General features: G+C 46.8%; 2 protein-coding genes across 2 annotated transcripts in view; one reads left to right on the top strand and one right to left on the bottom strand.

Moving 5' to 3' along the window:
* Positions 1 to 1,002: 1,002 nt before the first annotated feature.
* On the bottom strand, positions 1,003 to 14,145 carry LOC148501392 (lamina-associated polypeptide 2-like). Its single transcript, XM_088450585.1, has 2 exons — positions 14,101 to 14,145; positions 1,003 to 1,899 (listed from the first exon to the last, which is right to left on the bottom strand). Exons 1-2 carry the CDS (start codon positions 14,143 to 14,145, stop codon positions 1,003 to 1,005), a joined length of 942 nt encoding a protein of 313 aa, XP_088306711.1.
* Positions 14,146 to 22,638: 8,493 nt separating this feature from the next.
* The window catches only part of SLC30A9 (solute carrier family 30 member 9), a 99,153-nt gene continuing 95,319 nt past the window's right edge, over positions 22,639 to 26,472 (top strand). The window contains exon 1 of the mRNA XM_088450574.1: positions 22,639 to 22,819. Within this exon, the coding sequence (XP_088306700.1) occupies positions 22,720 to 22,819 (100 nt within the window). The 5' untranslated portion in view covers positions 22,639 to 22,719. The remainder of the gene's footprint in view (positions 22,820 to 26,472) is intronic.

The raw sequence follows: 26,472 nt of genomic DNA on the forward strand, positions 1-26,472 counted from the left end.
ATCCGAGTCTTGGGTTGTAACCGGACTCTCTTGTGAAGAAACAGGTGGGATCCTGACCATTGTGATAGTAGATCTAGCTGAAAAGGCCTGGAGTGAAAACGACCGTACTGAACAGCCTCGAAGGCTGCCACCATCTTCCCCAGAAGTCGGATACATGCATGAACCGAAACCTGCCGATGTCGAAGGACCAACCTCACCATCTCCTGAATGGAAGTTATCTTGTCCTGGGGAAGGAACACCCGTCGAGACACGGTGTCCATGATCATTCCTAGAAACTGCAATCTCTGTGTCGGTTGCAGATGCGATTTGGGAAAATTCAGAATCCATCCATGACGAATGAGGAGGTTGTGCGTCACGGCGATGTCCTGTAATAGTAGATCCTTGGAATTCGCCTTCAGGAGTAGGTCCGTCCAGGTACAGAATAATAGTGATTCCTTGTTTCCGAAGGAGACTCATCATCACAGCCATAACCTTTGTGAATACCCGTGGGGCCGAAGATAAACTGCGAATCTCAGGAAAGCCTGGTGAGGGGGCAAATGGGAATGTGCAGGTAGGTGTCCTTGATATCTAGAGATACCATGAACTTGCCCTCCTCCAAGCCTGCAATTACCGACTGAAGAGACTCCATCTTGAACCGGAAGATCCGCAAGTATGGATTGAGATCCTTTAAGTTTAGAATGGGTCTGACCGAGCCGTCCGGCTTCAGAACGACAAAAAGACTGGAGTAAAATCCTTTTCCCCTCTGATGACTGGGGACTTGGATTACCACTTTCATGGACAGAAGCCTGTCTATTGCTTTCTCTAAGACCACACTTCTGTCGTTGGAAACTGGCAAACCTGTGGTAAAAAAATGATTCGGGGGGTTGCAGTTGGAAATCTAGCTTGTAGCCCCAAATTATTATATCTCGGACCCAAGCGTCCGCACAGGTTTCCAACCAGACCTCTCTGAAGTCCCGAAGACGCGCTCCCACTCTGGGGTCCCCCAGGTGAGAGGGAAGCCCGTCATTCACTGGGTTTAGAAGTGGACTTAACTTCCTGTAGACTCGAGCCTCTGGTGGCTGCAGTTCTACCCTGACCTCTGGTACCACGAGACGTTGATGATCCTCTGAAACGATCACGTGAACGACCCGGGGCCCGAAAGGACCGAAACGAAGGTCCTGAGTAAGATCGTCCAGGTGGAGGAGCTGCAGATGGTACAAAAGTGGATTTACCTCCAGTAGCCTGAGATATCCATTTATCTAGTTCTGCCCCGAATACTACATGTCCAGTGAAAGGAAGTGCTTCCACAGCCTTTTTGGATTCCGCGTCAGCCTGCCAAGTTTTGAGCCACAGCGCCTGCCATGCTGAAATTGCCAGAGCTGAAGTTCTGGAGGCAATAGAACAAACATCCTTAGACGCTTCCCCAAGGTAAGCTGCCGCTTCACCTATATGTTCTGCTAACGGAATGAGTTCCTCCATAGGTAGTTGATCCTTCATTCCGTCCACCAATTGCTTAGCCCAAATTTCGATAGCCTTGTTAATCCAGCAGCTAACTATCGCTGGACGAAGAGTCACCCCTGTAGCGGTGTAAATGGACTTAAGAGTGCTCTCCAGTCTCCGATCGGATGTGTCCTTTAAAGACGTGACTCCAGGAACAGGGAGTGTAGTCTTTTTTGACAATCGCGATACAGATGAATCTACCGTAGGGGGAGTTTCACAAGCCTTTCTAATATCTGCTGGAAAAGGGTAAAAAGATAATAAATGCCGGGACATCTGAAACTTTTTATCTGGATGTTCCCAGGCTGTCGTTAGAAGGGAATCCAGCTCTTCCAATATAGGAAAAGCCGTAGCTTGTCTTTGTTTCTTAAGAAAGAAAGACTGTTTTGCAGGACCTGAGTCCTCTTCCTCTATGTGCAATACCTGTCATATTGCAGCAATCAAGGCTTCTATTCCCTCTGATACCTGTTCAGGATCAGACTCCAGAGGCTCTTTAGGCGAATCTGGGGCATATTCACCCTCTTCTAATTCGGGCATATCCTCCTCCTCCTCTGGGTCATCCCAATGGAGGACTGAGGGTAACAATCTCTTTTTAGAGACCTGCGGGGCGGACGCCATTGTCATGGCTTTGGAAATCCCCTCCATAGAAACAGCTAGGGATCTCGCCCATGCTGGTTCCTCTGTAGCAGCTGACCTATAAGCATCTCTTTCTCTGCGAGAAGCCTCTAGTTCAGCCGAGAGAGGACATAACAGATGTAACCTGCGTCCAAGACGGTGGTTCTGACATCTCTGCAGATTGCTGATCCGTATAACAACCGTCACACAATCTGGAGGTAGATGACTGTCCCTGTGTAAATTTTACTCCACACTTTTTGCAGGTAAATAACTTTTGCGAAGCCTTAGACCTGCCAGTCATGCTACATACAGACCCCACACAAAACACAAAGAGGTTAAGTGACAGGGTAAGAAAAACAGTATACTGGGGTACAGAGAGATTGGAGACCGTCACACTTGCCCACCACAGCGCTCCTAGCAGTGCCAGAGTGCCAGGCAAAGATTAATTATTATTATGCTCTCTGTCTTCATCAGCCTAAACCCCTGCTGTGATACATACAGGTCCGTGTAGGCTGTCCAGCGCTGCCGCTCCCTGTAATGGCCGCCAGCAAACTGCATGCAGTGACACGCTGGGGCTGATGGGAGGCAGGAGGAGGAAGTCGGAGCTAAGCTCCGCCCCCCGGATTCTAGCGCGGTTATTACACACTTGCGCGTGTACCCAGTATAACTTTTATATATATTATATATACACTGCCTTAGTGCAGTATTGCTGAGCCGCCTAATGCCGGGAAAACACCGGCTACCCTGCTTGTCAGGGAGCCGATGCATACAGGAAGTCGCCTCTGTAGCGCTAAGCCGGCTTCCCTGCTAATCAGGGAGCCAGCCGTAATGATAGAGACGCCTCTGTAGCGCTAAGCCGGCTTCCCTGCTAATCAGGGAGCCAGCCGTAATGATAGAGACGCGCTGAGGCTGTACCGCCGTCAGCGCGCTCTGTGGGGGGTCTGTGAGGCCGCCTCTGTAGCGCTAAGCCGGCTCCCTGCTAATCAGGGAGCCAGCTGTACTCACACAGAGACGCGCTGGCGGCTGTGCTGCCGTCGGCGCGTCTCTGTGGAATGTGAAGCCGCCTCTGATCCTGCCAAGCTGGCTTCCCTGCTAATCAGGGAGCCAGCTGTACTAGCATCGCGCCGGTGGCTGAGCCGCCGGCACGGATCGCTGTGGGGCCGCCTATTGAAGCGCTGAGCTGGCTGCCCTGCTAATCAGGGAGCCAGCTTGCCGGTGTATAGGGGCCATCTACTGTAGCAATAAGCTGGCTGCCCTGCTAATCAGGGAGCCAGCTGTACTCACAGGGAGATGCTGAGGCTTGGAGGCTTCCTGCTGCCGGCGGCTGGCTCTGACTGAGGGGTCCGCAATGCGCGCTGCATGCAGCGGCATGTGCCCCCCCCCCCTGAAGACTGAGGTCTCAGGTGTCGGGGACCCCAGGTGAAGTGCAAGCACTTGCGAGTGGGCCCCCTACGGCAGCGTCCCGCGTAGCAGACAGGCAGTTACAGTTACTGCCCGTCTGTCCTCAGATTAGGAATTCTTCTTTTTTTTTTTTTTTTTAAAAAGCTATCCTAGCCCTAGCAGGAGAGATCCTTTTTTTGTGACCTGCTCCCACTCGGGCACAAACTAATACTGGCCTATAGGGTGGTATAGAGGGGAGGAGCTAGTCACACTTCATTTAAATTTAAAGTGCCAGCTCCACTCAGTACCGTCTATACCCCACTGTCTTGAAGTCCTCCAGTGTCCCCTAGTGGATGAAGGAGAAATATGGAACATAACCCATGGGCCTTTATCAAGTAAACTAACCCAATTAACACAGAAAAAGGTAAAAACTATATGGTGAGTATTCCTTATCCAATGTTATTAAGTTCTACAGTGTCATTGAGCCCTTGTGAAATCAGGGATATAAGACGAAAAATCCAATATGTCTCACATTTGCATAGGACATTGAATCTATCCCTTTCTCTTTTAGTGGGTTTAACATAGTCTATAGCTTTCATTGTGATTGTATCTATAGATTCACCCTGACAACTGGCTACATGTTTAGAAATTGAGTGTGTTTTGAGTTTTTTTAGGATATTTCTCCTACGCTCCAAAAATCTGACATGCAAAGGTCTAGTTGTGCGACCCACAAATTGCAGGCCGCATCCACATTCTACCACATAAATGACAAAAGATGATCTTCAATTCAGAAAATCCTTGATTACAAAATTCTCATTTGACACCGAAGGCCTAAACTTATAATTTCTCATTTCAGTGTGTTTACATGTGATACAATTATCCACACCGGTCAGATTTAAGGAGCATAGGAGAAACATCCTAAATAAACTCAAAAACACACTAACTTTCTAAACATGTAGCCAGTTGTCAGGGTGAATCTGTAGATACAATCACAGTGAAAGCTATAGACTATGTTAAACCCACTAAAAGGATAGGGGATAGATTCAATGCCTCATGCAAATGTGAGGCATATTGGATTTTTCATCTTAAAACCTGATTCCACAAGGGCTCAATGAAACTGTAGAACTTAATAACCTTGGATAAGGAATACTCACCATATAGCTTTTACCCTTTTCTGTGTTAATTGGGTTAGTTTATTTGATAAAGGGTTTTCTCTTTCTACGATTATATATATTCATATTTTTATGCTTTTGAGATTAACATAAGGCCCATGGGTTATGTTCCATATCTGACACTATCCATGTTTACTGTTAATTATTGGTATTCTTGTCAAGTTGGAGTTGGGGGAATATTGATTTAGTATGCCAATACCCTGTATAACATCTTGTCTAGTCTTAGGTATATAGACCTTGAATTCCAGTATACAAAAATGTGGTTGAAGGTTTGGTTTAGGGTCCATTTTAATAAAAAAAATATCGGAGATCTAATACTAATGTGGAATTGGTTAATATGAGGGTCTTTGAAGATTTTCAGGTACTAATATGGGATTGGCATTTATTCATGATCACATATATAAATATAAAAAATATATTTCTTCCCATGTTTGTCTATGTACATCTACCTCTGGTAAATTTTTAATGACATATTTATATATAATGTGACAAGAATCACATAGACCAGTTAAAATCCTAGGGAAGGTTATTTCCTCACCACAGGCAGGAATAAAGGACAGTGGAGTGTTCACAGGTAAGATGTTACAGGCTAGTACATAGAATCTACTAAACAGCAATACAGTTCTTTTAGTGGGCTCACAGGTCCAGGATCCCTAACACTAGTCACCACCGGGCCTATAACGTGGGCGACTATTTCACCGTCAGGATCACTGTAGACCTGCACTGACACAGCTTTAAAGAGAGACAACAGGTGCTGCTAATTAGCCTTGCTTGTGGCTTACAACAGAATCCAGGAAAACTTGGTCTGCAGCTCGTTACCATGCTGTTTCATTGCTCCATTTCTGCACTGAGATATGTCACTATCTAGAATTTTAATCAGGTTCTCTGATATATTCAAAGTCTGTTTATATTCATAGAGTGATGACATGATCTGTTTGGGGTTAAGTTTATCTATAAATGTATCTGTATATTTTTAAATAAATAAATAAATATATCTGTTTATTTTTAAATTTAAATGTATATGTCTGCTTTTTATTATATACATAGTTAGCTTTTATTTATGCTGCAATTGTCTCATATATATAAAAGTAAAGTGGGATCCCGTGACGATGGGCTGCAAGCTTAAATGCATTGATCAATTCATGAACCAAAACCCCACTGTTTATTATGTTATTATTATTATTATTAGTTATTATGGTGAGTGCAGAGCCCCTGTTTCTATTTAAACAATGTGGTCACATACCATGTTGCACCCCAAAACTAGGAATGGCGAGTGCCGTGGACTAGTGCATATATATATATATATATATATATATATATATATAGTCAGGTACATAAATATTGGGACATTGACAGAATGTTCATATTTTGGCCTCTATTCACCACCGCAATGGCTTTGAAATTAAACAAACAAGATGTGCTTTAACTGCAGACTTTCAGATTTAATTTGAGGGTAATTACATCCAAATCAGGTGAATGGTGTAGGAATTACAACGGTTTCTATATGTGCCTCCCACTTTTTAAGGGGCCAAAAGTAATGGGACTATCAACTCAAAAGCTATTTCATGGACAGGTGTGGGCTATTCCCTCGTTATTTCATTATCATTTAAGCAGGTAAAAGGTCTGGAGTTGATTCTAGGTGTGACATTTGCATTTGGAATCAGTTGCTGTTGACTCTCAATATGAGATCCAAAGAGCTGTCACTATCAGTGAAGCAAGCCATCATTAGGCTAAAAAATCAAAACAAACCCATCAGAGAGATAGCAAAAACATTAGGTGTGGCCAAATCAACTGTTTGGGACATTCTTAAAAAGAAAGAACGCACCGGAGAGCTCAGCAACACCAAAAGACCCGGAAGACCACAGAAAACAACTGTGGTGGATGACAGAAGAATTATTTCCCTGGTGAAGAAAAACCCCTTCACAACAGTTGGCCAATCAAGAACACTCTCCAGGAGGTAGGTGTATATGTGTCAAAGTCAACAAATAAGAGAAGACTTCACAAGAGTGAATATAGAGGGTTCACCACAAGATGTAAACCACTGGTGAGCCACAAAAACAGGAAGACCAGATTAGAGTTTGCCAAACAACATCTAAAAAAGCCATTACAATTCTGGAACAACATCCTATGGACAGATGAGACAAAGATCAACTTGTACCAGAGTGATGGGAAGAGAAGAGTATGGAGAAGGAACGGAAAGGCTCATGATCCAAAACATACCACCTCACCAGTGAAGCATGGTGGTGGTAGTGTCATGGCATGGGCATGTATGGCTGCCAATGGAACTGGTTCCCTTGTAATTATTGATGATCTGACTGCTGACAAAAGCAGCAGAATGAATTCTGAAGTGTTTCGGGCAATATTATATGCTCATATTCAGTCAAATGCTTCAGAACTCATTGGATGGCGCTTCACAGTGCAGATGGACAATGACCCGAAGCATACTGCAAAAGCAACCAAAGAGTTTTTTAAGGCTAAAAAGTGGAATGTCATGCAATGGCCAAGTCAATCCCCTGACCTGAATTAAATTGAGCATGCATTTCACTTGATGAAGACAAAACTGAAGGGAAAATGCCCCAAGAACAAGCAGGAACTGAAGACATTTGCAGTAGAGGCCTGGCAGAGCATCACCAGGGATGAAACCCAGCGTCTGGTGATGTCTATGCGTTCCAGACTTCAGGCTGTAATTGCCTGCAAAGGATTTGCAACAAAGTATTAAAAAGTGAAAGTTAGATTTAGGATTGTTTAGTTTGTCCCATTACTTTTGGCCCCTTAAAAAGTGGGAGGCACATATAGAAACTGTTGTAATTCCTACACCGTTCACCTGATTTGGATGTAATTACCCTCAAATTAAATCTGAAAGTCTGCAGTTAAACCACATCTTATTTGTTTCATGTCAAAGCCATTGTGGTGGTGAATAGAGGCCAAAATACGAAAATTCTGTCAATGTCCCAATATTTATGCACCTGACTGTATTATATATATATTATTTGTATTTTATTATAATAGATCTACTTATTAAACGATTTTTTATTAGTTGTATTTGAAATAGAATTACCTTGAGAAGCTTGTAGCGCACATATAATATGCATGCGCAATAATGTGCTGGACAAAAAAACAGCTGGTTGCAATTACAGGCACAGCAGTATTTATAGAGGCTGCCGCAATCGAACTACACACTTCTTGAGAAAGCCGCCAACGGGCCTGAGAGGTGGAGAAACGCGTAGAACAAAGTGCCAATCTGTGGAAAGGCTTTGGTGAAATATGGGTTGATGTGTGACCAAGTGGTTCCCTGGTCCGATGAAGCACTATTTCCAGTATTTACTCCACACTAGCGCATGACCGACAGCCGGCTTCAGAGCACCGCTATGTGATGGACTGGTAATGTGAGCAGTATTGTGAATTAATAATATCTAAGTGCGAATAATCTATAAGTGACACCACATGGAAACAAGACTCTGGACAGTAAATTTCGTGCATGTATGCCACTTGTCTCTACCTCTCCTTGCCACCCATGCCTAATGACCCACAGTGTCTGCTATTGAAAGCTGGAATACTTAACAACTAAAACTGGATAATATTTTTTGCTTAGAAAACACAGTGCATTGTTTACAAGCTTGACTCCATTTACCATGCCTGCTTAAGTTTTTAAACACAGGGACAAGCTGTTACAATTATAAAATTGGAACATTGAGACTTCTTTCCTTTTTTTAAACTAATGGTGCGTATCCAATAGCAGATAGTGGAACGACAGTACGATTACAACATTGTATTCGTACAGTCGTTCCTCTTCCCCTGCAGTGCCTACACTCAACGATATGCCATTCAGTTTAGGCACCCTCCCTCATCCCTGAACATGGTAAATCTTTCCTTATCGGCAGATTGACCAGCATGTTCAGGCGACGATTGATGTCGGAAACGACTAGTGGGAGCACGTATCGCTGGTTGTTTCCGACATGTTCATGCCAGATTTGTGCATGATTACTGAGCGGTTGAACGATAACAATATCGTTCAATCGCTCATTTTAATCGGCAAGTGGATACCCGCCTTAAGCTGCAACATCTCCACAAAGGATACATTTTCTGATACCACTAACATTGTAACTTTATTCTTCAACTGATGGTTGTTAATGTTTATGACACAGTTTTCGTAAGGTATTTTTTCCTGTGCTTATTTGCTAATTGGTGCAGTTTATCTATTCCTAGAATTCTATTTACAGATTTGTATTTCTGGGAAAATTACTGAATAGGGTTGCATTAGTACCATTGCATTGATTAGAGATGATTTTCGGTGTAATATACATCTGATGAATTTTTAGTCTGATCAGTTTATTTTACCATGTGTCATTATAGTTTTTTTCTGCTATTTTATATGTAATAAATGTTTATGTTTTATTTCACTAGCGCATCCAACACTCTCTTATATGCCTTATTGGTTAAATTTTTTGGGGGATCCAGTATTTCCCAATCTGTGTAAGGGCAGCTGTAAATTTTTTGCTAAATACGCATTATGCACCAAATGTTATTTTTTGCTAATTAAGCACTATACACTAATAGATATATTTACCCAGAAGGTCAGCGCCTAATTGTTTGTGTGTTCGATCCCCCCATTGCCACCATTGCACATAGGCACCAGTGAATGCAACTAGAGCCGCATTACCCAGCACAACCCTATATGCTCTTGGCTGCAACTAGATATCTCTGCATTCTGTACCTGTTGTTACATACTGTTAACCCTGTGTTACATTTATCTGACATGTGAATTGACCTTCATCATACACTGCTTCCACCTATTACCATTGTAGGATCTGCCAGTATCCCCGTTTTAAATAATGGACCTAGTCACCATTGATGTCCTAATGTGCTACACTGTCTATTCCAGATACAGTGTACCTATCAAGTTCCAGAGTGTTACATGGGATTCTTTTGATACAGCATCATTTTCTGGCCTCCACTGTGATCTAAGTAACAGCAAAAGTTTACATTGCTGGGTAGTGTGCGGTGGCATACACAGCAAGAAGAAATTGACACGGGTGCACTTAATTAGATGGACAAGTGATAGGACAGGAGCTGCTTAACATGTGAGGTCACCACACCCATCTTTTTGAAAATAGGAAAATATTATACTATACACTATTGCCCCATATAGCGCTGACCTAAAAAAAGGGTTGTTGTAGCAGTGCGGATAAATCAATAATGTCATTTGTGCCGTGATTTATCTGCTACAACAACACTTTTTTTAGGTGAGTGCTAACTGGGACAATACTGTTTATTATTATATTTTCCAGCATGCGCAGCAACACTGTTTAGCAATATAAACGTTCAGCTCTACTGAATATGGTGAAAATGTGGCTGTTGGCGTGTTCTTTTCTAAGCATCTGTCCGCCAACCGATGGATTTGTGTCTGCAGCTGCAAATCTAGTTAGATCATACTACATAATCTCCTGGAACATCTGGAAAGTTCCTGTATCTTAGTTGGCACTCCCGGATATCCAGAAGGGTGGGCATGTCTCCCACACATCAAGTGAAGTGGGCTCTGCAAAATATAACAGGGGCACCATGATGCCAACATGCCCCCCTCCCCAACCACTTGGCCGCAGACCCAGAAAGTTGACAACTATGAGTTAGATACCAGGGCCAGCTCCAGGTGTTCCAGCACCCTGTGCGAGAAATGTTGGAGCGCCACCCCCCCCCCTCCCCAATGCCTAAACTTAACTTGCCGGCGGTTGGAATTCATGCCAGGATGCTGACTACACCCCCTTCAGCCACCCCCACTCAGTTCAGCAAATAACCACTGACGTGTGAAGTCACTTATACACAGTGTTCCTCCTCAGCCAGAACTCAGTCCCCCTGCCTCCCCTACAGCTCAGCAAATGCACTTGCACTTAAGTCAATATCTCTGTCAGAGGCACGGCTCCTTAGCTAACCCCCCTACCCTCCTCAGACTCAGCACCTGCTGCAACATACTACATACTACTCTCTCCAGTCCTTGCTTAGTTATTATTACCACCTCTGCCACACTGTTCCTTCATCCCCAACTCCCCCACCCCACCCATGATCTCTTAGCAACAGCACCGCCACCTGCGTGCTGTCTGCATGCTGCAGTGCTGAGTGAGTGATTAGCTTCTCTTTCTACCATACCCAGCTGCCGCACTCCACCACACTCACAGCCTGCCTGCCAGAGCCAGCTGCCAGCCCATGAGTAAAAAAAAAAAACAGTGAAGTGTGTGGATGACACACTTCACCATTTTTTAAATCATGGGCTGGCTGCTGGCAGAAGACAGGCTGTGAGTGTCGCTGCAGCGCAGTCACTTCCCGAGTCTCTCTCTGAGACTGACAGGCTCATTTATCAACGAAACATAATTCTTATGATAATTACCGTTTGCTTTCTCTACCGTTTTCAGTGCTAATCTACATTTTTCACAGCTATTTATTAAACCATTACTACCCGGTGAGAGAAGACAGTAATTTAGTTGGTGTAATGTTTTTCTTTTCTTTATTTTCACTACTGACGAATCAGGGGCTGCGTGGGGGTGGCCCTGCTGGCGTATGATGGTTCGGGCATGCACCGGAGAAATGGGCCAAGGAGACACAGGAGGAGAGGGGTCACCTAGAGCAGGAACAGCTGGCATGGGAGCGGTGACATGGGCTTTGAGGAAGTGCAGGCAGGGAGCAGAGATATGGGCTATAGCTACCTTCGGCAGCTGCTCGCTGTCTCATTCAGGTGGATCTCTTTAGAAGCTACTGGGGGAAGGGGGGGCACGCTGAAACCAGCAACCAGAGAAGACACAGGTGGAGAGGGGAGACACGAGCATGATGAGCAAGCAGGGAATGGAGACAAGGGCAGAGGAGGATCGGGCAGGGAGCAGAGACATGGGCAGAGGAGACACAGGTGGAGAGGGGAGTCAAGAGCAAAAGCAGCGGGCAGGGAGCAGAGACATGGACATGAGTAGGAGCGGGCAAGGAGAACAGACATGGGCATTGCATTGAGGAGGCGTGGGCAAGGAGCGCAGACATGGGCTGTGGGGACACAGGAATAGAGGGGAGACACGGTCAGGAGCAGCAAGCAAGGAGCACATACATGGGCATGAGATGCATCAGTTAGGGAACTGAGAAAGTTCATGAGACATAGGGGGAAGCTACACATGTCAACTTCCTGCTTCATTGGTTGCCCTGGCGACACTCACCACAAAGAATTATGGGAGCTGACTGATGCCAATCACTAGCTGCCGGGTGACCATCGCTTGCCAATGCTACTTTAACAGCTGCCTGACCAGGCGAGTCCACAATAACACTACGAGCAGTATTACTAAAATACCGCTTGCTGATAAATAATGATTCATATATAAATAATATGTAAAATCAAGCATTAACAGTAACTGACAGAAAAATACCTTATCTACTTTTTTGATTGAATGATAAATAGCTGTCAGTAATTTAATCATTCGCCACAAATGAAAAACATCTTATGTTTGTTTAATAACTGAGCCTCTGAGTCAGAGGTGGATTTAGACCTCATGGGGCCCTAATTAAGACCCCAATTTGCCCCCCCCCCCCCAAACAACCCACAGCACTATATTTTTGTTCCCGATTTATTTATGTGCATTTTAGAAACTATCTGCAGTAAATACTGTTCTAGATGTATTATCTATGTAACAACCTAGAGAATTTCAATTGAGACAAGAACTCAGGCCAAGGTGGTGCTTATAGATGATTGGACAACTTAAACAGCAGCCCCCCAATAAGCTTTAATCAACTGATTGGGGTAGTCAGTACCGTCAAATGCACAATTCCTCAGGCTATTAGCCTTCTGTGAACCAGGTGAAAAATGCATGGGAACAAGAAGTATCTCCCCAGTCCCTGCGTCTGAGTAATACAGTAGATCTGGCCAGCTCCTCCCCCCAGCTCGCAAACCGCCAGGACCTGGTCAGGCTGTGGTAAGCTTCAGCTACCACAGCCTGTCTAAAAGGACAATATTCGCAACCAATGGTTGCGATTGTTCTGATGATGATCACAGGCTGCAACCTCGGTCGCAGCGCTGGGATCACTCAGATACACCAAGGACATCTCCTTCTGCATTTGCATTTTAGATTGACGGAATTGCACAGCCGCTTGTGTACGGCTCTGCAATTCTGTCTATTTCTGAATCAGGCCCTCATTGCACAGACTATAGCCGAATGCTCCATACATATGGAGCGACTTAACGATCAGACAACGATCAGACGATCGTTGTCTGATCGTCCTGCATGTGCCAGATCGAACATCCAGCACATGCAGCAAACCCCCAACTACTATAACGACCCGCGATCCCTATAGTAAACAGGCTAACATGGTCAATATCGACCATGCTGGCCTACATGCACGGACGATGATCGATATCTATATCGACCATTCATACCTGCGCATCAACCATCGTTTGAAAGGGCCAGAAACAGGACGATATGAACAATAACTATATGACTATATAGTTATTGATAATCTCATCCTGTTTAATCGTACCGTGTGTGCGCAGCATAACTGTCAAAACAATTACAGTTCACAAATGCCAGTTACAAAAACATTTTGAACAACTTTGCATGCATTTTGAAGTAGGTTTAAGAGATACTAAAATATTTTTGGATGTTTACACTGAAGATAATGAGTACTTACTGTACATAATTTTACAACCATCTGCACATACCTCCCAACTTTGCTGTGCATGGATGCCCCCATCAAGTTACAACCATCTGCAGACCTCCAAGTGCCAACTTTGTTGTGCATGACCCCGAATAGGGGGCGGAGCCTAGAAAAGGGGCGGATCCTATCAGCACTCTTTAGACCTCCCTCCTTTCTGTTTCTTATTGACACAGGCTAGGCAGGCATAGCACACAGCCACAGTACAGCCTGCCCTATATAAATTATTGCATGTATAGCCGCACGCTGATTCACTAATGCTGCATGCAGTGCAGCACGCGGCCCTGACTGTCCTCCCCAACCCCTCTGAGCACCTTCTGGCCACAGAGTCCCCGGCCTGGACTGACAGGCAGTAAGCACAATTAGAGGGACTGGTAGCACTATCTTGCTTACACTTATAGCCCTGCCGTCAGTAATATGTGGGTAGTGCACGCTGGCAGCCCTTCCCACACAGAACACAGGCTTCCAGCACAGCGCTACATGTCAAGGTGAAAGTGCTTTCTGCTTGCAGTTTTCAAAGTGCGGTGGTTGTGGGTCCACCTCCCCTCCCCGGTCACTGTAATATAGTGTATGCAGCCGCGCGCCCTCATCCCCTGGCCGCCCCTCATGTCTTATACACAAAATATAGTAAAGACCGCAGGCCAGCGCTGGAGCCAGCACCCGGCAGCTGTCTAATCACTGACAGCCTGTCGGGAGTATTCAGCTAGCCCAGAGCTTGTGCAGAGCTCTAAACAGCCGCTTTTGTTGCATAGCGGTAAATCCGCTACTGCTCTGAATCACTCACCGGGCCGGTGGTCCAACTCCTCAGCACGGCCTCATCAGTCACCATCTCCTCTCCAGAGACGCTGCCTGACTGAGCCTCAAGAGTTATGCTGGTCCCGTCGCCGGCCGCCCAATAGCACTGCAGCAGCCAACCAGTAACTACGCTGCATTGCCAGTGCTCTTCCACTTAAGCTGGCCACACATCTAAAGATTATCTGTCCAAGATTGGTTGGAATGAAAATCTGGTAAGGAATAAAAGCAAATGACAATCAGCAATTTGCTCCCAAATGCCGGAAAATGGACCAAAAATGTTGTTTGAACAAATTGTTTAGATCAAACATTTAACAAACTTGTCTGAACGACCATTTTCATCTGTTTTCTTGCATTTAGGAGCAAATTGCTGATCATCAGTTACTCCCATACATTACCAGATTTTCATTCCAACCAATCTACAAGTTGCCTGTTGGATGTAAGTTGGTCTAGTGTGTGGCCAGCTTTAGTCCGCAGCCCGCCAGAATCAGAGACTGCGCGGGCAGGGATGGCGTGTGACCCAGCACTGCCCAATCTTAGAGCACCGTGGGTTTGTCCAAAAGCGCCGCGGGGTGAGTGGGCAGCCCGGCACAGAGTGACAGCAGAGCCAGACAGTGACAGGGATGGCCAGGGTAAAATGGTGGCAGAAAATCGGCGCGCCCACTGTAGGTGGCGCCCTTGTGCGGCCCATCAGGTGGAACATGCCTAGAGCCGGCCCTGTTAGATACAATGTTTTGCATAGGGCCTTCACATGTTAATAATGAATATGTCCTAAAGTATTGTTCCTAGCAATATGATACTAGTAGTTGAGTAGGATATTGTTTCACTACTGGCACAAACCTTGTCAGAAACCTCAGTACCAAACACCGCCACTTGCCTGTCAGGAGTATGTGCTGGCATGTCAGGAGATATCAGCGTCTCTATTCATCATCCACAGCCACAGGGGACCTTGCTGTTCCAAACCGCCGGCTGTCACCAGCCGGAGCAGCTCACCACCACTCTTCCGTGGACCGCGTCCTGCTTATCTCCACAGGCAGCCAAACTGCATTTTTGTCAGCGTCTTATGTGGATTCCTTCCCGCCGGCCACCCCCCCGTCTTGCGGAACTGCTTAGCTTCATCCGCCAACTTTCACTTTAACACTTGTTATTTTGACGTTTGAAACGTCGCGTTTACAGCTATTCATAGCATTAACGGCCTCTGTGATGCCTACCCACATTTGTTTTTGTTTTTTGGCCAGGGGGTATAGTGTGCGCGGTCTCCAAGGAGGAATGAAAAAACTGGTACCATAGTACGTACCAGTGCTGTATTTTCTTCGTAGGTAAAGCGCACATTGTGCTCAGTGCGCATCATCCCTGGCAAAGGACAAGCAGGCTCTTCATCCTCCTCATCTTTATCCTCCTCCTGTGTGTCTTACGCCTCATCCTGCGCTTCCTGGTCAGCACTTCCTCCCTCCTCCTGCTCACTCTCACTCTGCCTCACAAACACCTCCTCCTCCTCCAGCCTTTGCTGCACTCCACCTGCTCTCCTGTAATACTTGCATACTCTCCCTCATGTCGCGGGAGGCTCCCGACTTTTCAGGGAGCCCCCCGCACCATGGAAGAGTAGGCATTTCTCCCACATCCTGCCCACTTTCTAGTGAAGTGGGCAGAATCTTACCATTGTTCCACAATCGCGCCTGGAGTGGGTGGGGCTTAATGACACGATTCTACGCTAATCGCATAATTTGGCTCCACCCTTATTCAAATACCCGCAATTCCCGAGATTTCGCAGTGAGGGGTGGGGCCTGATTTCACAATCATCCGCCTCTATCACTGCTCACTTCTCCTGGGGAGCCGACCTCAGATGTAGGCAGGTATGTCTCCTGTATGCCATGGTGCAGCAATAAAGTAATAAATAATGTTATCTCACTGTCAGCAGAAAAACTTCCTCTACTTCACTTTGCTTCTCACTTTCTATCAAAGGACAAATGATGGATCGGGGATTTATACACAGTGGACCTCATTCAGAGTTGGTCGCAAGCGCTGAGCGCTCGCAACCGACTCAATGTTTTGGTCCTGCGCACATGCAGCGGCCGCACTGCGCTTGCACAAGCCCCGGAGTGAGAGAGAAACTCTCTCGCTCTGGAGCTCACTACAAAAGGGGCGGCTGTCGATGTTGATCGACAGCTCGCCCCGTTTTGTAGGCGGGGCAGGGGCTGGCTACACAAACGGAGGCGTTCCTCACAGAACGCTTGCCATTTTGTGGGCGGCCGCACTGACATCAGCAGTGATGTCAGTGGGGAGCTTCCTGCTCGATCAGAGCAGGAAGCTCCCTGGGGCTTGCGCTTGCCGAGACCCAACCTTAGGGTCTCGTCGCAAGCCCCGATGGTTGCGATGGTCTTGACCATCGCGGCCATCACCCTGGTCGGTCGCTAAGCTGTGGGTGGTAACCCACAGCTTAGCTAGCGACCAGGAGGCTGCACAGAAAAAAAAGAAGCGCCCGCCCTCATTCAGAGAGAGCGATCGCTTCTTGCAATCGCCTCTGAATGAGTGCCAGTGTGTGATGCCTAATTCATGAGACTTTTGGCTGCCAATGAGTTTCTTTGAAAAACGTATGACTGTCAAAATGAAACTCGCATTCCGGTTGGTCAGAAACTCGCTGGTTTTCCAGTGAGTATTCTCGCGAGAAGTCACATGCGATCAACGTATGTGGCTGAAAACTTGCACCCTATTACATGAGTGAGCTGGGATTCAAACTCTCAGCTTTAAAAACTGCAAGAAGGTGCGAGATTCAAATTGCAAAATAACTCACACTCTTACATATAACCCCATATCTCACTATTGTAGACCATGAATAATGGAGATCTTGCAGCCCTGGAACAATGGAACCACGCTGGTGATTTAATCTGTTAGTATAGGAGGGGTGTATTGAATGGATCACCTGATTTAATATGTGCAGATTTTTATAACCATTGTGTCCTCTTCTATAGTGCTGATAGCACTCAGTGCTCCCTGCAGTTCACCTATGGAAACAGTAGGGGTCTCCCTTTTAACTCTAATATACAGATTTAGATGATTGTCTATACCTTGGCTTAGTTCTCAATAATTTTCAACCTGGACCCCTGGCAGCCCATTTGCGCTATTCGAACCCCCCAACAATTACAAAATGAAACACTGGTAATGAATGCTACTGAATAAATATTTAGACACAGCCACATATAACAGCAATAAATTATTATTATTATCCTTTATTTATGTGGTGCCACAATAGTTCCGCAGCGCTTTACAAAGTACATAAATAAGTGAACAAGAAACCAGTGACTTACAGTACAAGACAAGGTTTACATACATTGCTGCATTAGCAATCATAACTCTCAGATAAGCAATAGGGCATAAGCAACCGAGTGATAGGTGCCCAAGTGGTGAGTGAGGAGTAGTTGAAAGTAGAAGGAGAAGCACAAGAGGGTAGAGGGCTCTACTCGTGAGAGCTTACATTCTAATGGGGTGGAGCAGACAAACAGACATAACACAGATGGGGTAGACATGGAGGAAGGAGCATGTAGCAAAGAGTTAGGATGAGAGCTGGAAGGCTTTGATGAAGTAGTGGGTCTTGAGAGCCAGTTTGAAAATTTGTAGAGAGGTGGAGAGTCTGATGGGGAGCGGGAGAGAGTTCCAGAGGTAGGGAGCAGCACAGGGAAAATCTTGGAGGCGGGAGTGGGAGGAAGTAATCAGTTGGCAGGAGAGGCGGCGTGCATTTGTTGAGTGAAGTGGGCAGGAGTGTGAAGGAAGATGAGGTCAGAGATGTAAATGGCAGAGGATTGGGTGAGGGCTTTGTAGGTGTCAGGACCCGGACTGTCAGACTACAGCTGAGGTCCAGGGTGACTGTGCTCCACGTGTCCAGATTCAGGTGTCCTCTCTGGCTTGCCCGCTCTCCCCGCAGCCATGTGCGGCGCCGGCCGTGTGAAGTCATCTAAACACTGCCTGAGTGCCTAAATGTCCACTCCCGCTACCCAGTGGTTCTTAATCACCTGCATGGCGATATTCCGCGGTGTCCACGAGCGCCTCTCTGGTCCATGGGCGCGGCCATCTTGGTTTGATCATGTGATCCTACAGTTACCAATCATAAGTCTCTCCTGGGATTAGCTGTTCATATATGGCCAACCGGCAGCAGGCACTGAGTACATAAGTCCATTCTGGACACTCAGTCAGTGTCTGTGCAACGTCTCCTAAAGGTTTCCTTTTGGCTCCTGACGGTCTTTCTTTTGTTCCTGACTCACTACACTTACTGGCACCAAGAACTTCTGCTATTTACTGAGTATAGCTCAGCACCTTCCTCTAAGAACTTTTTGCTTATTACTGAACACAGTTCAGCACCTCGCTCCAAGTACTCTTGCTATTACTGAGCATAGCTCAGCACTTTGCTCCTAGAACTCTGGGCCTGATTCAGAGCCGGACGCTCTGACCAGAGCGCTCGCTCTGAATCAGGGCCCTCCTACCTAAAAATGGAGCGGCCTCCCGGCCGCTCGCATAGCTGTGGGTGACCACCCACAGCTTATGCGAGCGGCCAAAATGATGGTCGCGATGGTCAAGACCATCGGGCTTGCGACGAGACCCTGCGGTAGGGTCTCGCTGATGCAAGCCCAGGAGTGCTTTTGGCTCTATCAGAGCCAAAAGCACTCCCACTGACATCACTAGTGATGTCAGTGGGGACGGCTCCAGACGGAAGGCATTCCCATGGGAACGCCTCCGTCTGGGCAGCAACGCCCCCGGCATGCCCACCAAAGGGGGCGTGCTGTCAGTCACCATCGACAGCACGCCCCCTTTGGTGCGAGACCCATAGCGACAGCTTGGCTGTCGCTATGCGGGTCTCGCGCATGCGCATGACGGAGCTCCCTCCGTTGTGCGCATGCGCATTAGGGCACCATCGACCCGCTTGCGAGCGCTCAGCGTTCGCAAGCGGGTCTGAATTAGGCCCTCTGTCTTTTACCTGGGCTCAACCCAGTGCTTCAGCATACAGTCTTCAAGTCATTCACGGATCGTTTTAAGCATCTGTCTAGTGGTATATTATTACGTATTACCGGGACTGGTTCTGTGCTTATACCACTATACCCTCCTACCATTCTTGTCATCATTAAAGTTCTATTCTTCTGATCTACTTGTGTCTTGTGCCGTCATATGAGGAAAACATATCTAAGACCTCCTCAGTTTGTGCTGCCAGTATCACTGCCTGCAAAGCCTGTTCCATCATCGGAGGCCAATATCCCCAGAGTCGTGACAGTAGGTGAGTGTAAGAACCTTGAATTGAGTTCTGAAGGGGAGCCAGTGTAGGGCTTGTAGGAGAGGGGAGGCAAATGTAGAATGTTTGGAGAGTGTGCTATAAACAAGATTTAACCCTTTATTTGGTAATGTGTAGTTAACACATACTTGCCGACAATCAGCTCCAGCCTTCCGGGAGGGAGCTGATTGTCGGCTAACAGCGGGAGGGCGGTCATTGGGGTGGAGCCGGGGGCGGGCCAGCCAGTTGGTGGTACATTGGGGGCGGAGCCGCACGATCGCGTCATCGTGGCTCTGCCCCTCTTCACAATGCCGTTATTTTCGGCAGTGTGAAGCAGGGGGCGGAGCCGCGATGCCGCGATTCAGCGCGAATCGCGTCACCGGCTCCCCCACTGCGGGGGTTTCTAATCTTTTCAGGGGGGAGGACGGGAGGGTCGGAGGCTTCCGGGAGGCTTGCCTGCCTTTCCGGGGGGCCGGGAGCGGCACCCGAAAATCGGGAGGCTCCCGGCCAAATGGGGAGGGTAGGCAAGCCTGAGTTAACATGAGTTTTGTACTATAGTTATGCTGTAGTGTGTATATTTATATATTTGCTGTGCCAGTGATGCTCTCAAGTAACATTAACATTTGTGCTTTTATATCAGTCAGCTTGTTCAAAAGATCCAAAATTCAAAAATAGGTGAAAATATAATAAAAAAAAGTTAAAAAGTATTTTTAATGTTTACAAAAATAAAGGGCAAAATGTAATAGAGTCTGAGCTTTGTAAATGTGCGAGTATAGAGTTATACACTCACATTTTTAGAACTCACCCTTATGTAATAGGATGTGAGAACATGCAAACTCGTATGTTTCTCACACCCCAGCAACTAGCAATGGCAAAACTCGCATCCAGATGTTTTACCACTCTGAGAATACAACTCGGCCAATGTAATAGAGTGCTAGTTTTTAACTCGCATACTATTACTGACTAAAAACGTATAAAATACTGGACCTGCTTCAGACTTGCCAGTATAGCCTAAGCAGGTCCAAGTTACACAGAAACAAGCACAGATCCGTGAGATGTGTAAATGAAAACAAAAAAAATTAAGCAGGGATCCCCCCTAAAAGCACACGCATTCACACTCACACATACTCACCTACAATCCCAGCAGCGCACTTTCGCAGCCATCAGGGGCAGGGTATGCAAAATCCGCGATCGCACGGCGAGGCTTAAGGATGCCCTCTATGTCTTAGAGAGCGACGGCAGAGCGAACACACGCCGGTCTAAAAACTCCCCCTTTTCCTTCGCAGCACACATCATCTCCAGGAAGTGTATGTAATATCAGTAACATCGAGAGCCATCGGAGCTGCTCGTAGCCCTTGAGGTAGACCCTACGCTGCCGCAAGCACTGCAGGTTGAAATACAACCAGGTGACGTGTACAATGATGCCTCCATGCTAATTATGCATGTCCATGAACGCTGTTAGAACACACAGGCACGCCTGCGTTCACACATCCACACCCCCGACCATCCCGACACCACCCACAAACGGCACTATCTGTCTCTCAAATACAGATTAGCGCTCAGTCTGTGTAGCTCAGTCTGTGTCCTACAAGCGCACGATTCCTGATCGCAGTGGCTGGCTCACACACTTCGACGCATACTGGCGACTATCGGCCATAGCGTGCAATCGCGGCTTAGCGTCCAGGTCTGAATCAGGCCCTTGGAGCGCAGACATGTATACCTCACAACATTCCGAAATCAGTATGATCTGAGATGGTCCGCTAGGAAAATGGCCTAGAGACCAGCTAGGCCCTGCCCCCTGGAATTAAGTTTTGAGGACGTGCCGCGTGTCGTCCCCATTTTTCGGCATCCCTCAGCACTCTAGTGGGAAAATTTACTAAAGTGAGAGGTGTGCCTCATGTTCTGAACTGCTGTTGTGCCAATATGACAGCTGCTGAGTTGAATGGAGCCTCTCGCATAGTCCCCATCACGGCCGCTGGAGAGGAGACATAGCTGCAGAAGACACGGACAGCAGACATAGGGCCTTATTCAGACCCGGTCGCAAGCGCTGAGTGCTCGCAACCGGGTCGATGTTTGCCAACTGGGCATGCATACGTCTGAGCTGGCTCCGACGTGCGCATGAGCGAGACCCGGCTAGCGACGGGCGCTCCTTCGCTACGAGTCTCGCACCAAAGGGGGCGAGCTGTCGATTGTGATTGACAGCTCGCCCCGTTTGGGAGGCGGGCAGGGGGAGTGGCCGGCCAAACGGAGGTGTTCCCGACGGAACGCTTGCCATTTGGGGGCGGCCCCACTGACATCAGCAATGATGTCAGTGGGGAGCTTCCTGCTCGATCAGAGCAGGAAGCTCCCTGGGGCTTGCGCTTTCCGAGACCCAACCTTAGGGTCTCGTCGCAAGCCCCGATGGTCCTGACCATCGCGACCATCAACCTGGTCGCTCGCTAGAGCTGTGGGTGGTAACCCACAGCTTAGCTAGCGACCAGGAGGCCGCACTTCACACCACAAGCGGCCACCTTCATTCAGAGCGACCGCTTGTATCTAGTGATCGACTCTGAATGAGGGCCATACTCCCATAGTAGTGCTATCAGTAGCTGCCTCCTGCACAGTCACGGGTGAGTGGCGGTGTAGCCGGCTGTTAGCATTACCATGGGAACATGTCTCCTTTCCAGCGGCGGTGACTGTGTGGAAAGTGGGAGCAGCGGTGAATGTGTAGGATGTTGTGGCCCAACTGTGCTTAACTCGAAACTCCATTTTGTTTCAAAATTACATATATTTGGGACAGTATGCTACAAAAGGCTTTATACATAAAGTAATTCACCCCTAGGTATTTGTACACAGTAAATTACGGGTGAGAAAAGAAAAAGCAGAGTAGTATTATAACTGCGTGATAACATTGGTTGTTCCTGTTATTAATAAAGCTGTGGTGTTGTCGGAGTACCAGACGTTGTCGAGCAATCGCAAAGCCCCTCTGATAGGGTAATAGTGATAGATAGTGGATAGATCTCTTTAGGAAGGGGATCTAGGTGTTTCCGTGGATTTTTTTACTGTGTGACTTGTCGCACGTTTACTATGTCATAAAACTAGTGTGTGTACATGTACAGTAGTTTGCAAAAACAGGGTCACATGCATATTATATTGTCACAGTCATGCATTCGGACTGGTTGCCCTCCTCTGCGCTGTACGCCATTGTTCTGAAGACCGAATAGATCACAGAGTAGCAGCACGGTCTACACAAAAATGTCCTCTCGCTGGGAGACAGAAACACATGACGCAGAGCTCTGGCTCTAGCACTCCGGATCCCAGTCAGCTGTATGGGCTGAGTGTGTGTCGTTGCTGGCAGAGAGGGAGCAGTACAGGACTATGGCTGGGGTGTCTGCACAGAGCCGGGGCTGGTCCTCACTCTGCGGCCTCTACCTGCGCCTTCATGCGGTGCGGCCGGTCGGCGGGCGGTCCTGTCACGGTGAGTGGGCGGCGGCCGGGGGGCTCTGTGTATTATCCCTCCTGAGCCTTTCTGTTAGAGCTGTATATCCTTTCTGTGCTATATATCAGCACCCTACTGCTGATTGTTATAGATGGGAGCTGGCTACAAGAGGTGCTATCATATCATGCTGGCAATAGCTCCATATCCCCATCTCTTGTAGCAGTCATATCACTGTGGGAGATGACTCATACCTTTGACAGAGAGAAAGTGGCTAAGTTGCCCATAGCAACCAATCAACTTCTAGTTATCTAGCATTGGGGATCTATGTACTTAGTCTTGGAAAGAGATAAAGTGGATGGAGATAAAGTACCAATCAATCAGCTCCTAACTGTCACTTTACAGGCTGTGTTTGAAAAATTACATTTAGTAGCTGATTGGCTGGTGCTTTATCTCCATCCACTTTTTCTCTCTTCTAGGCTTAAGCTGCCCATACACATTGCGATATGCACCGTGCGACTCGACGGGGGATCCGACATATCGGATGGTCCACACACACAGAGCAATCTGGTGGAAAACCGCACGATATGCCGGCTCCCACCCCCCCAAATAGCGCTGCATGGGATTGCACATCGCATCCCCAGATCAACTGAACCTGCAGTAAGATCTGTGGGTGTGATGTACGACCCCAAGGGGGGATGCGCTCTCTGTCCGATATCATGCCCATACTCTGTGCGACAGAGCAGCCAAATCGTACCAATCCGTCAGATCGGCTGCTTTATCGCATCGTGTATGGGCACCTTTAGTACATAGACTCCATAGTTTGTGCCCTTGGGGGGTAATTTAGCAATACATGGATGTAGTTCATGGGTTAAGTGCCCAAGGCTATTCAATTCCAAACCCGGAAAGAGTTCTGCTTGGACTCTCCCGAGGGTGTGAACGGAAATCTACATTAACTAGTGCAGCGGAGCTATTCGCGACTAAGTCCCAGGGCGTTAGTTGCGGTTAGGTGCATCTCCTGGATTAGAAAAAGATAGGCTATTAAATGCAATATGCTGGGATTACAAAAAGTCACATATCAGTTACACTGTTGTCTCATTTTATTTTTTTTCTCTTATATTTTGGAAAATAGCAACAACAAGTAATGTTTTATAGTTGCAGGTAAATATAAAGCAAGAATAAAGAAGTAAAACTAAAGGTGCATACACATTGTCAGATTAACAATTTCAGACAGTATTAAAATGAATGGAATTGTCCAAATCTGACGGCTAACACATCAGATGTCAGATATAGTTATCTAACATGCGGGAACGCACATCGTTCATTGTTTCAGGCTCACATGTCAGATTTTCTTTCAGATATGAATGATTGAACGATATTTAAAATCGTTATCGTTCAGATCTGACAGAAATCTGACCGTGTGTATGCACCACAAGTGTAAGGTATTCTGGTGTGCAGTACAAGGTGGAAATTCAATTGTTTTCACACACCCGTAGGTGCTATTCAATTGTTTCTGCCGATAAGTGCGAATGCATGATTTGTGCTCGCTCCCTGCTGAGGTGGGGAGCAGAAATTGTCGAAAAGTTACTCCTTTGGTCACCCAAACTGCTTTTTAGGCTTGTCTTGTAGAACTTTAGATGGGTTTAGCCACTTTACATGGCTAAACCTGGTCTATTTGGGTGCAACATGCCAAAATGTCCAAAGGGTGATTGTGCTCGCAAAACCAATTCAATCTCACCCCCACCCCCCTTTCCACAAACCCTGTCTCTGGAATGTAAAGACCCTAGACTTGGGTCAGTTCCAGAAACAGAATAGATATCGGTTTTACACCTGTAATAATGTCATTTGGCATCATAAGATGTTATGGCACCATAGCCAGCTTGTGATATTTCCTGCACTGTCCTTGGCTTTGGAATAATAATTTATGATGTGTAACTACAGGCTGACCCTTTTTTGTTCTGCACCCTGGGCATTTTTGCACTTAAAAGATCAATTTATTGCAATATCTCGGTAGTATATTATTGTATCAGTTACCGTAATGGTGGGATTCTGTGATATTGTAGTATATTGATTTGTTTTTCACTGTAGTGCTGTATGGTTACATTAACGTACACTGACAAGACTTTTGTAAACAGGTATGTAGATCGCAGTACCAATTTTCCTTCTCCGCAATAAGGAGAGAGCCAGATTCTAGTCATACTTGTTTCTCACTAGAGTGATGCCCTTGGGTGGCTCAGCTGGGCTTTTTTGGGGGTGTCCCGTGCCCTGGACTTGGACTTCAACCCCAGTATTTTAGGGACCTACCCTAAGAGGTTACCTTGACATGGTGGATAGGCCCGTAACCTTGGCTATGATTAGGCTAAAACATCTATTTATTGCAAAATTGTTTAGCAGAATGTATTATATATGTAATTAGTAATGTTGGAGTTGTGCACTTGTAACTTTTCCTTTTGTATCTGCAATATTTGTCTCAACAGGTAGCACTTCCCATTATTTATAGTCAGGGTGTGCAGTCTAGGGCCCTCCTCCATAAGCCTCAGCTTACTCAGAATAACCACCAGAACTGCTCAGCCAGGGCCAGAAAATCTTACTGTTCATTCAAGCCCCCTGAACCTGTCACAACCCGTCCAGTTCCTCGGAAGATGCAGATCCTGGCCTCGGCATGCCTTCAAAATGTGGGCAACACGCCCCAGTTTTGTAAAATGGTCAGTGCCGCCACCCCCGCCCTGCCACCCTCTCATCGTGAGTGATGTTGCAAGACTCGTTCTGCACATGTGTAAACAGGTCATGTGCAGTCCAATCGCCATTGGACTTGTACGCAAACCTGATGGTAATGTAATTAAATTGTTTGTTTTTTTTGTTAAAGAAAGCAAAGCTGTTGGCCTGTCTCACAGCTATATGTAGTGACGTGATCCTATCTGTGACAGGTTTCTGTGGGGGTGGATCTGGGACCCATGTGAATGGGTTGTTCTTTGTAAATTTATTTCTCCTTCATCCACTAGGGGACACTGGAGGCTTCAGACAGTGGGGTATAGACAGTGCTAAGTGGGAGTTGGCACTTACATTTTTTTTAGTGTGACTAGCTCCTCCCCCTCTATACCCCCCTACAAGCCCAGTCTTCGTTTGTGCCCTAGGGGAGCTGGTGTGTTATTCACATTCTCCTCAGGGTTTTAATAAATAGAGCGCTTCCGCGCTGAAGAAAATAAATTCTACATGATAGGAACAGACAGGCAGGAGCTGCACTTCCTGTCTGCACCGATGGAGCTGCCGGGGGGACCTACTCACAACTGCACGCAGTTTGCCTGGAGTCCCAGACTACAGAGACAACTGTCTCCATATAGGAGGTCCTGCATGCCGCTGCTTGCAGTGCGCATAGCGGACCTCTATTAGTCAGCCGCACACCGTCAGCAAAGCAGCCACTTGAGTATTACCTGGCTCCCCGACTAGCGGGGTAGCCAGGTTACCATAAGAGCGGCATTTACAGCAGGCTGCTCCGTTTAGCGGGGCAGCCAAAACAAATCACTAGCAACAGCTAGTGAAGCAGACATAAGCGTGCATAGAACTCAGTTTAGGCGCCATAGCAGGGGGGAGGAGCCTATCTCCGGAGTCATGCTCCTTCCTCATAGCGGCTATCAGCGCTTCCCTCGAGGGTGCTGGTGGCCATTAACACGGAGGGACAGTCTGCTACATAAGAG

Source organism: Taudactylus pleione, unplaced genomic scaffold, assembly GCF_031769625.1.
Source record: "Taudactylus pleione unplaced genomic scaffold, aTauple2 ptg000519l, whole genome shotgun sequence".
Lineage (NCBI taxonomy): Eukaryota > Metazoa > Chordata > Amphibia > Anura > Myobatrachidae > Taudactylus > Taudactylus pleione.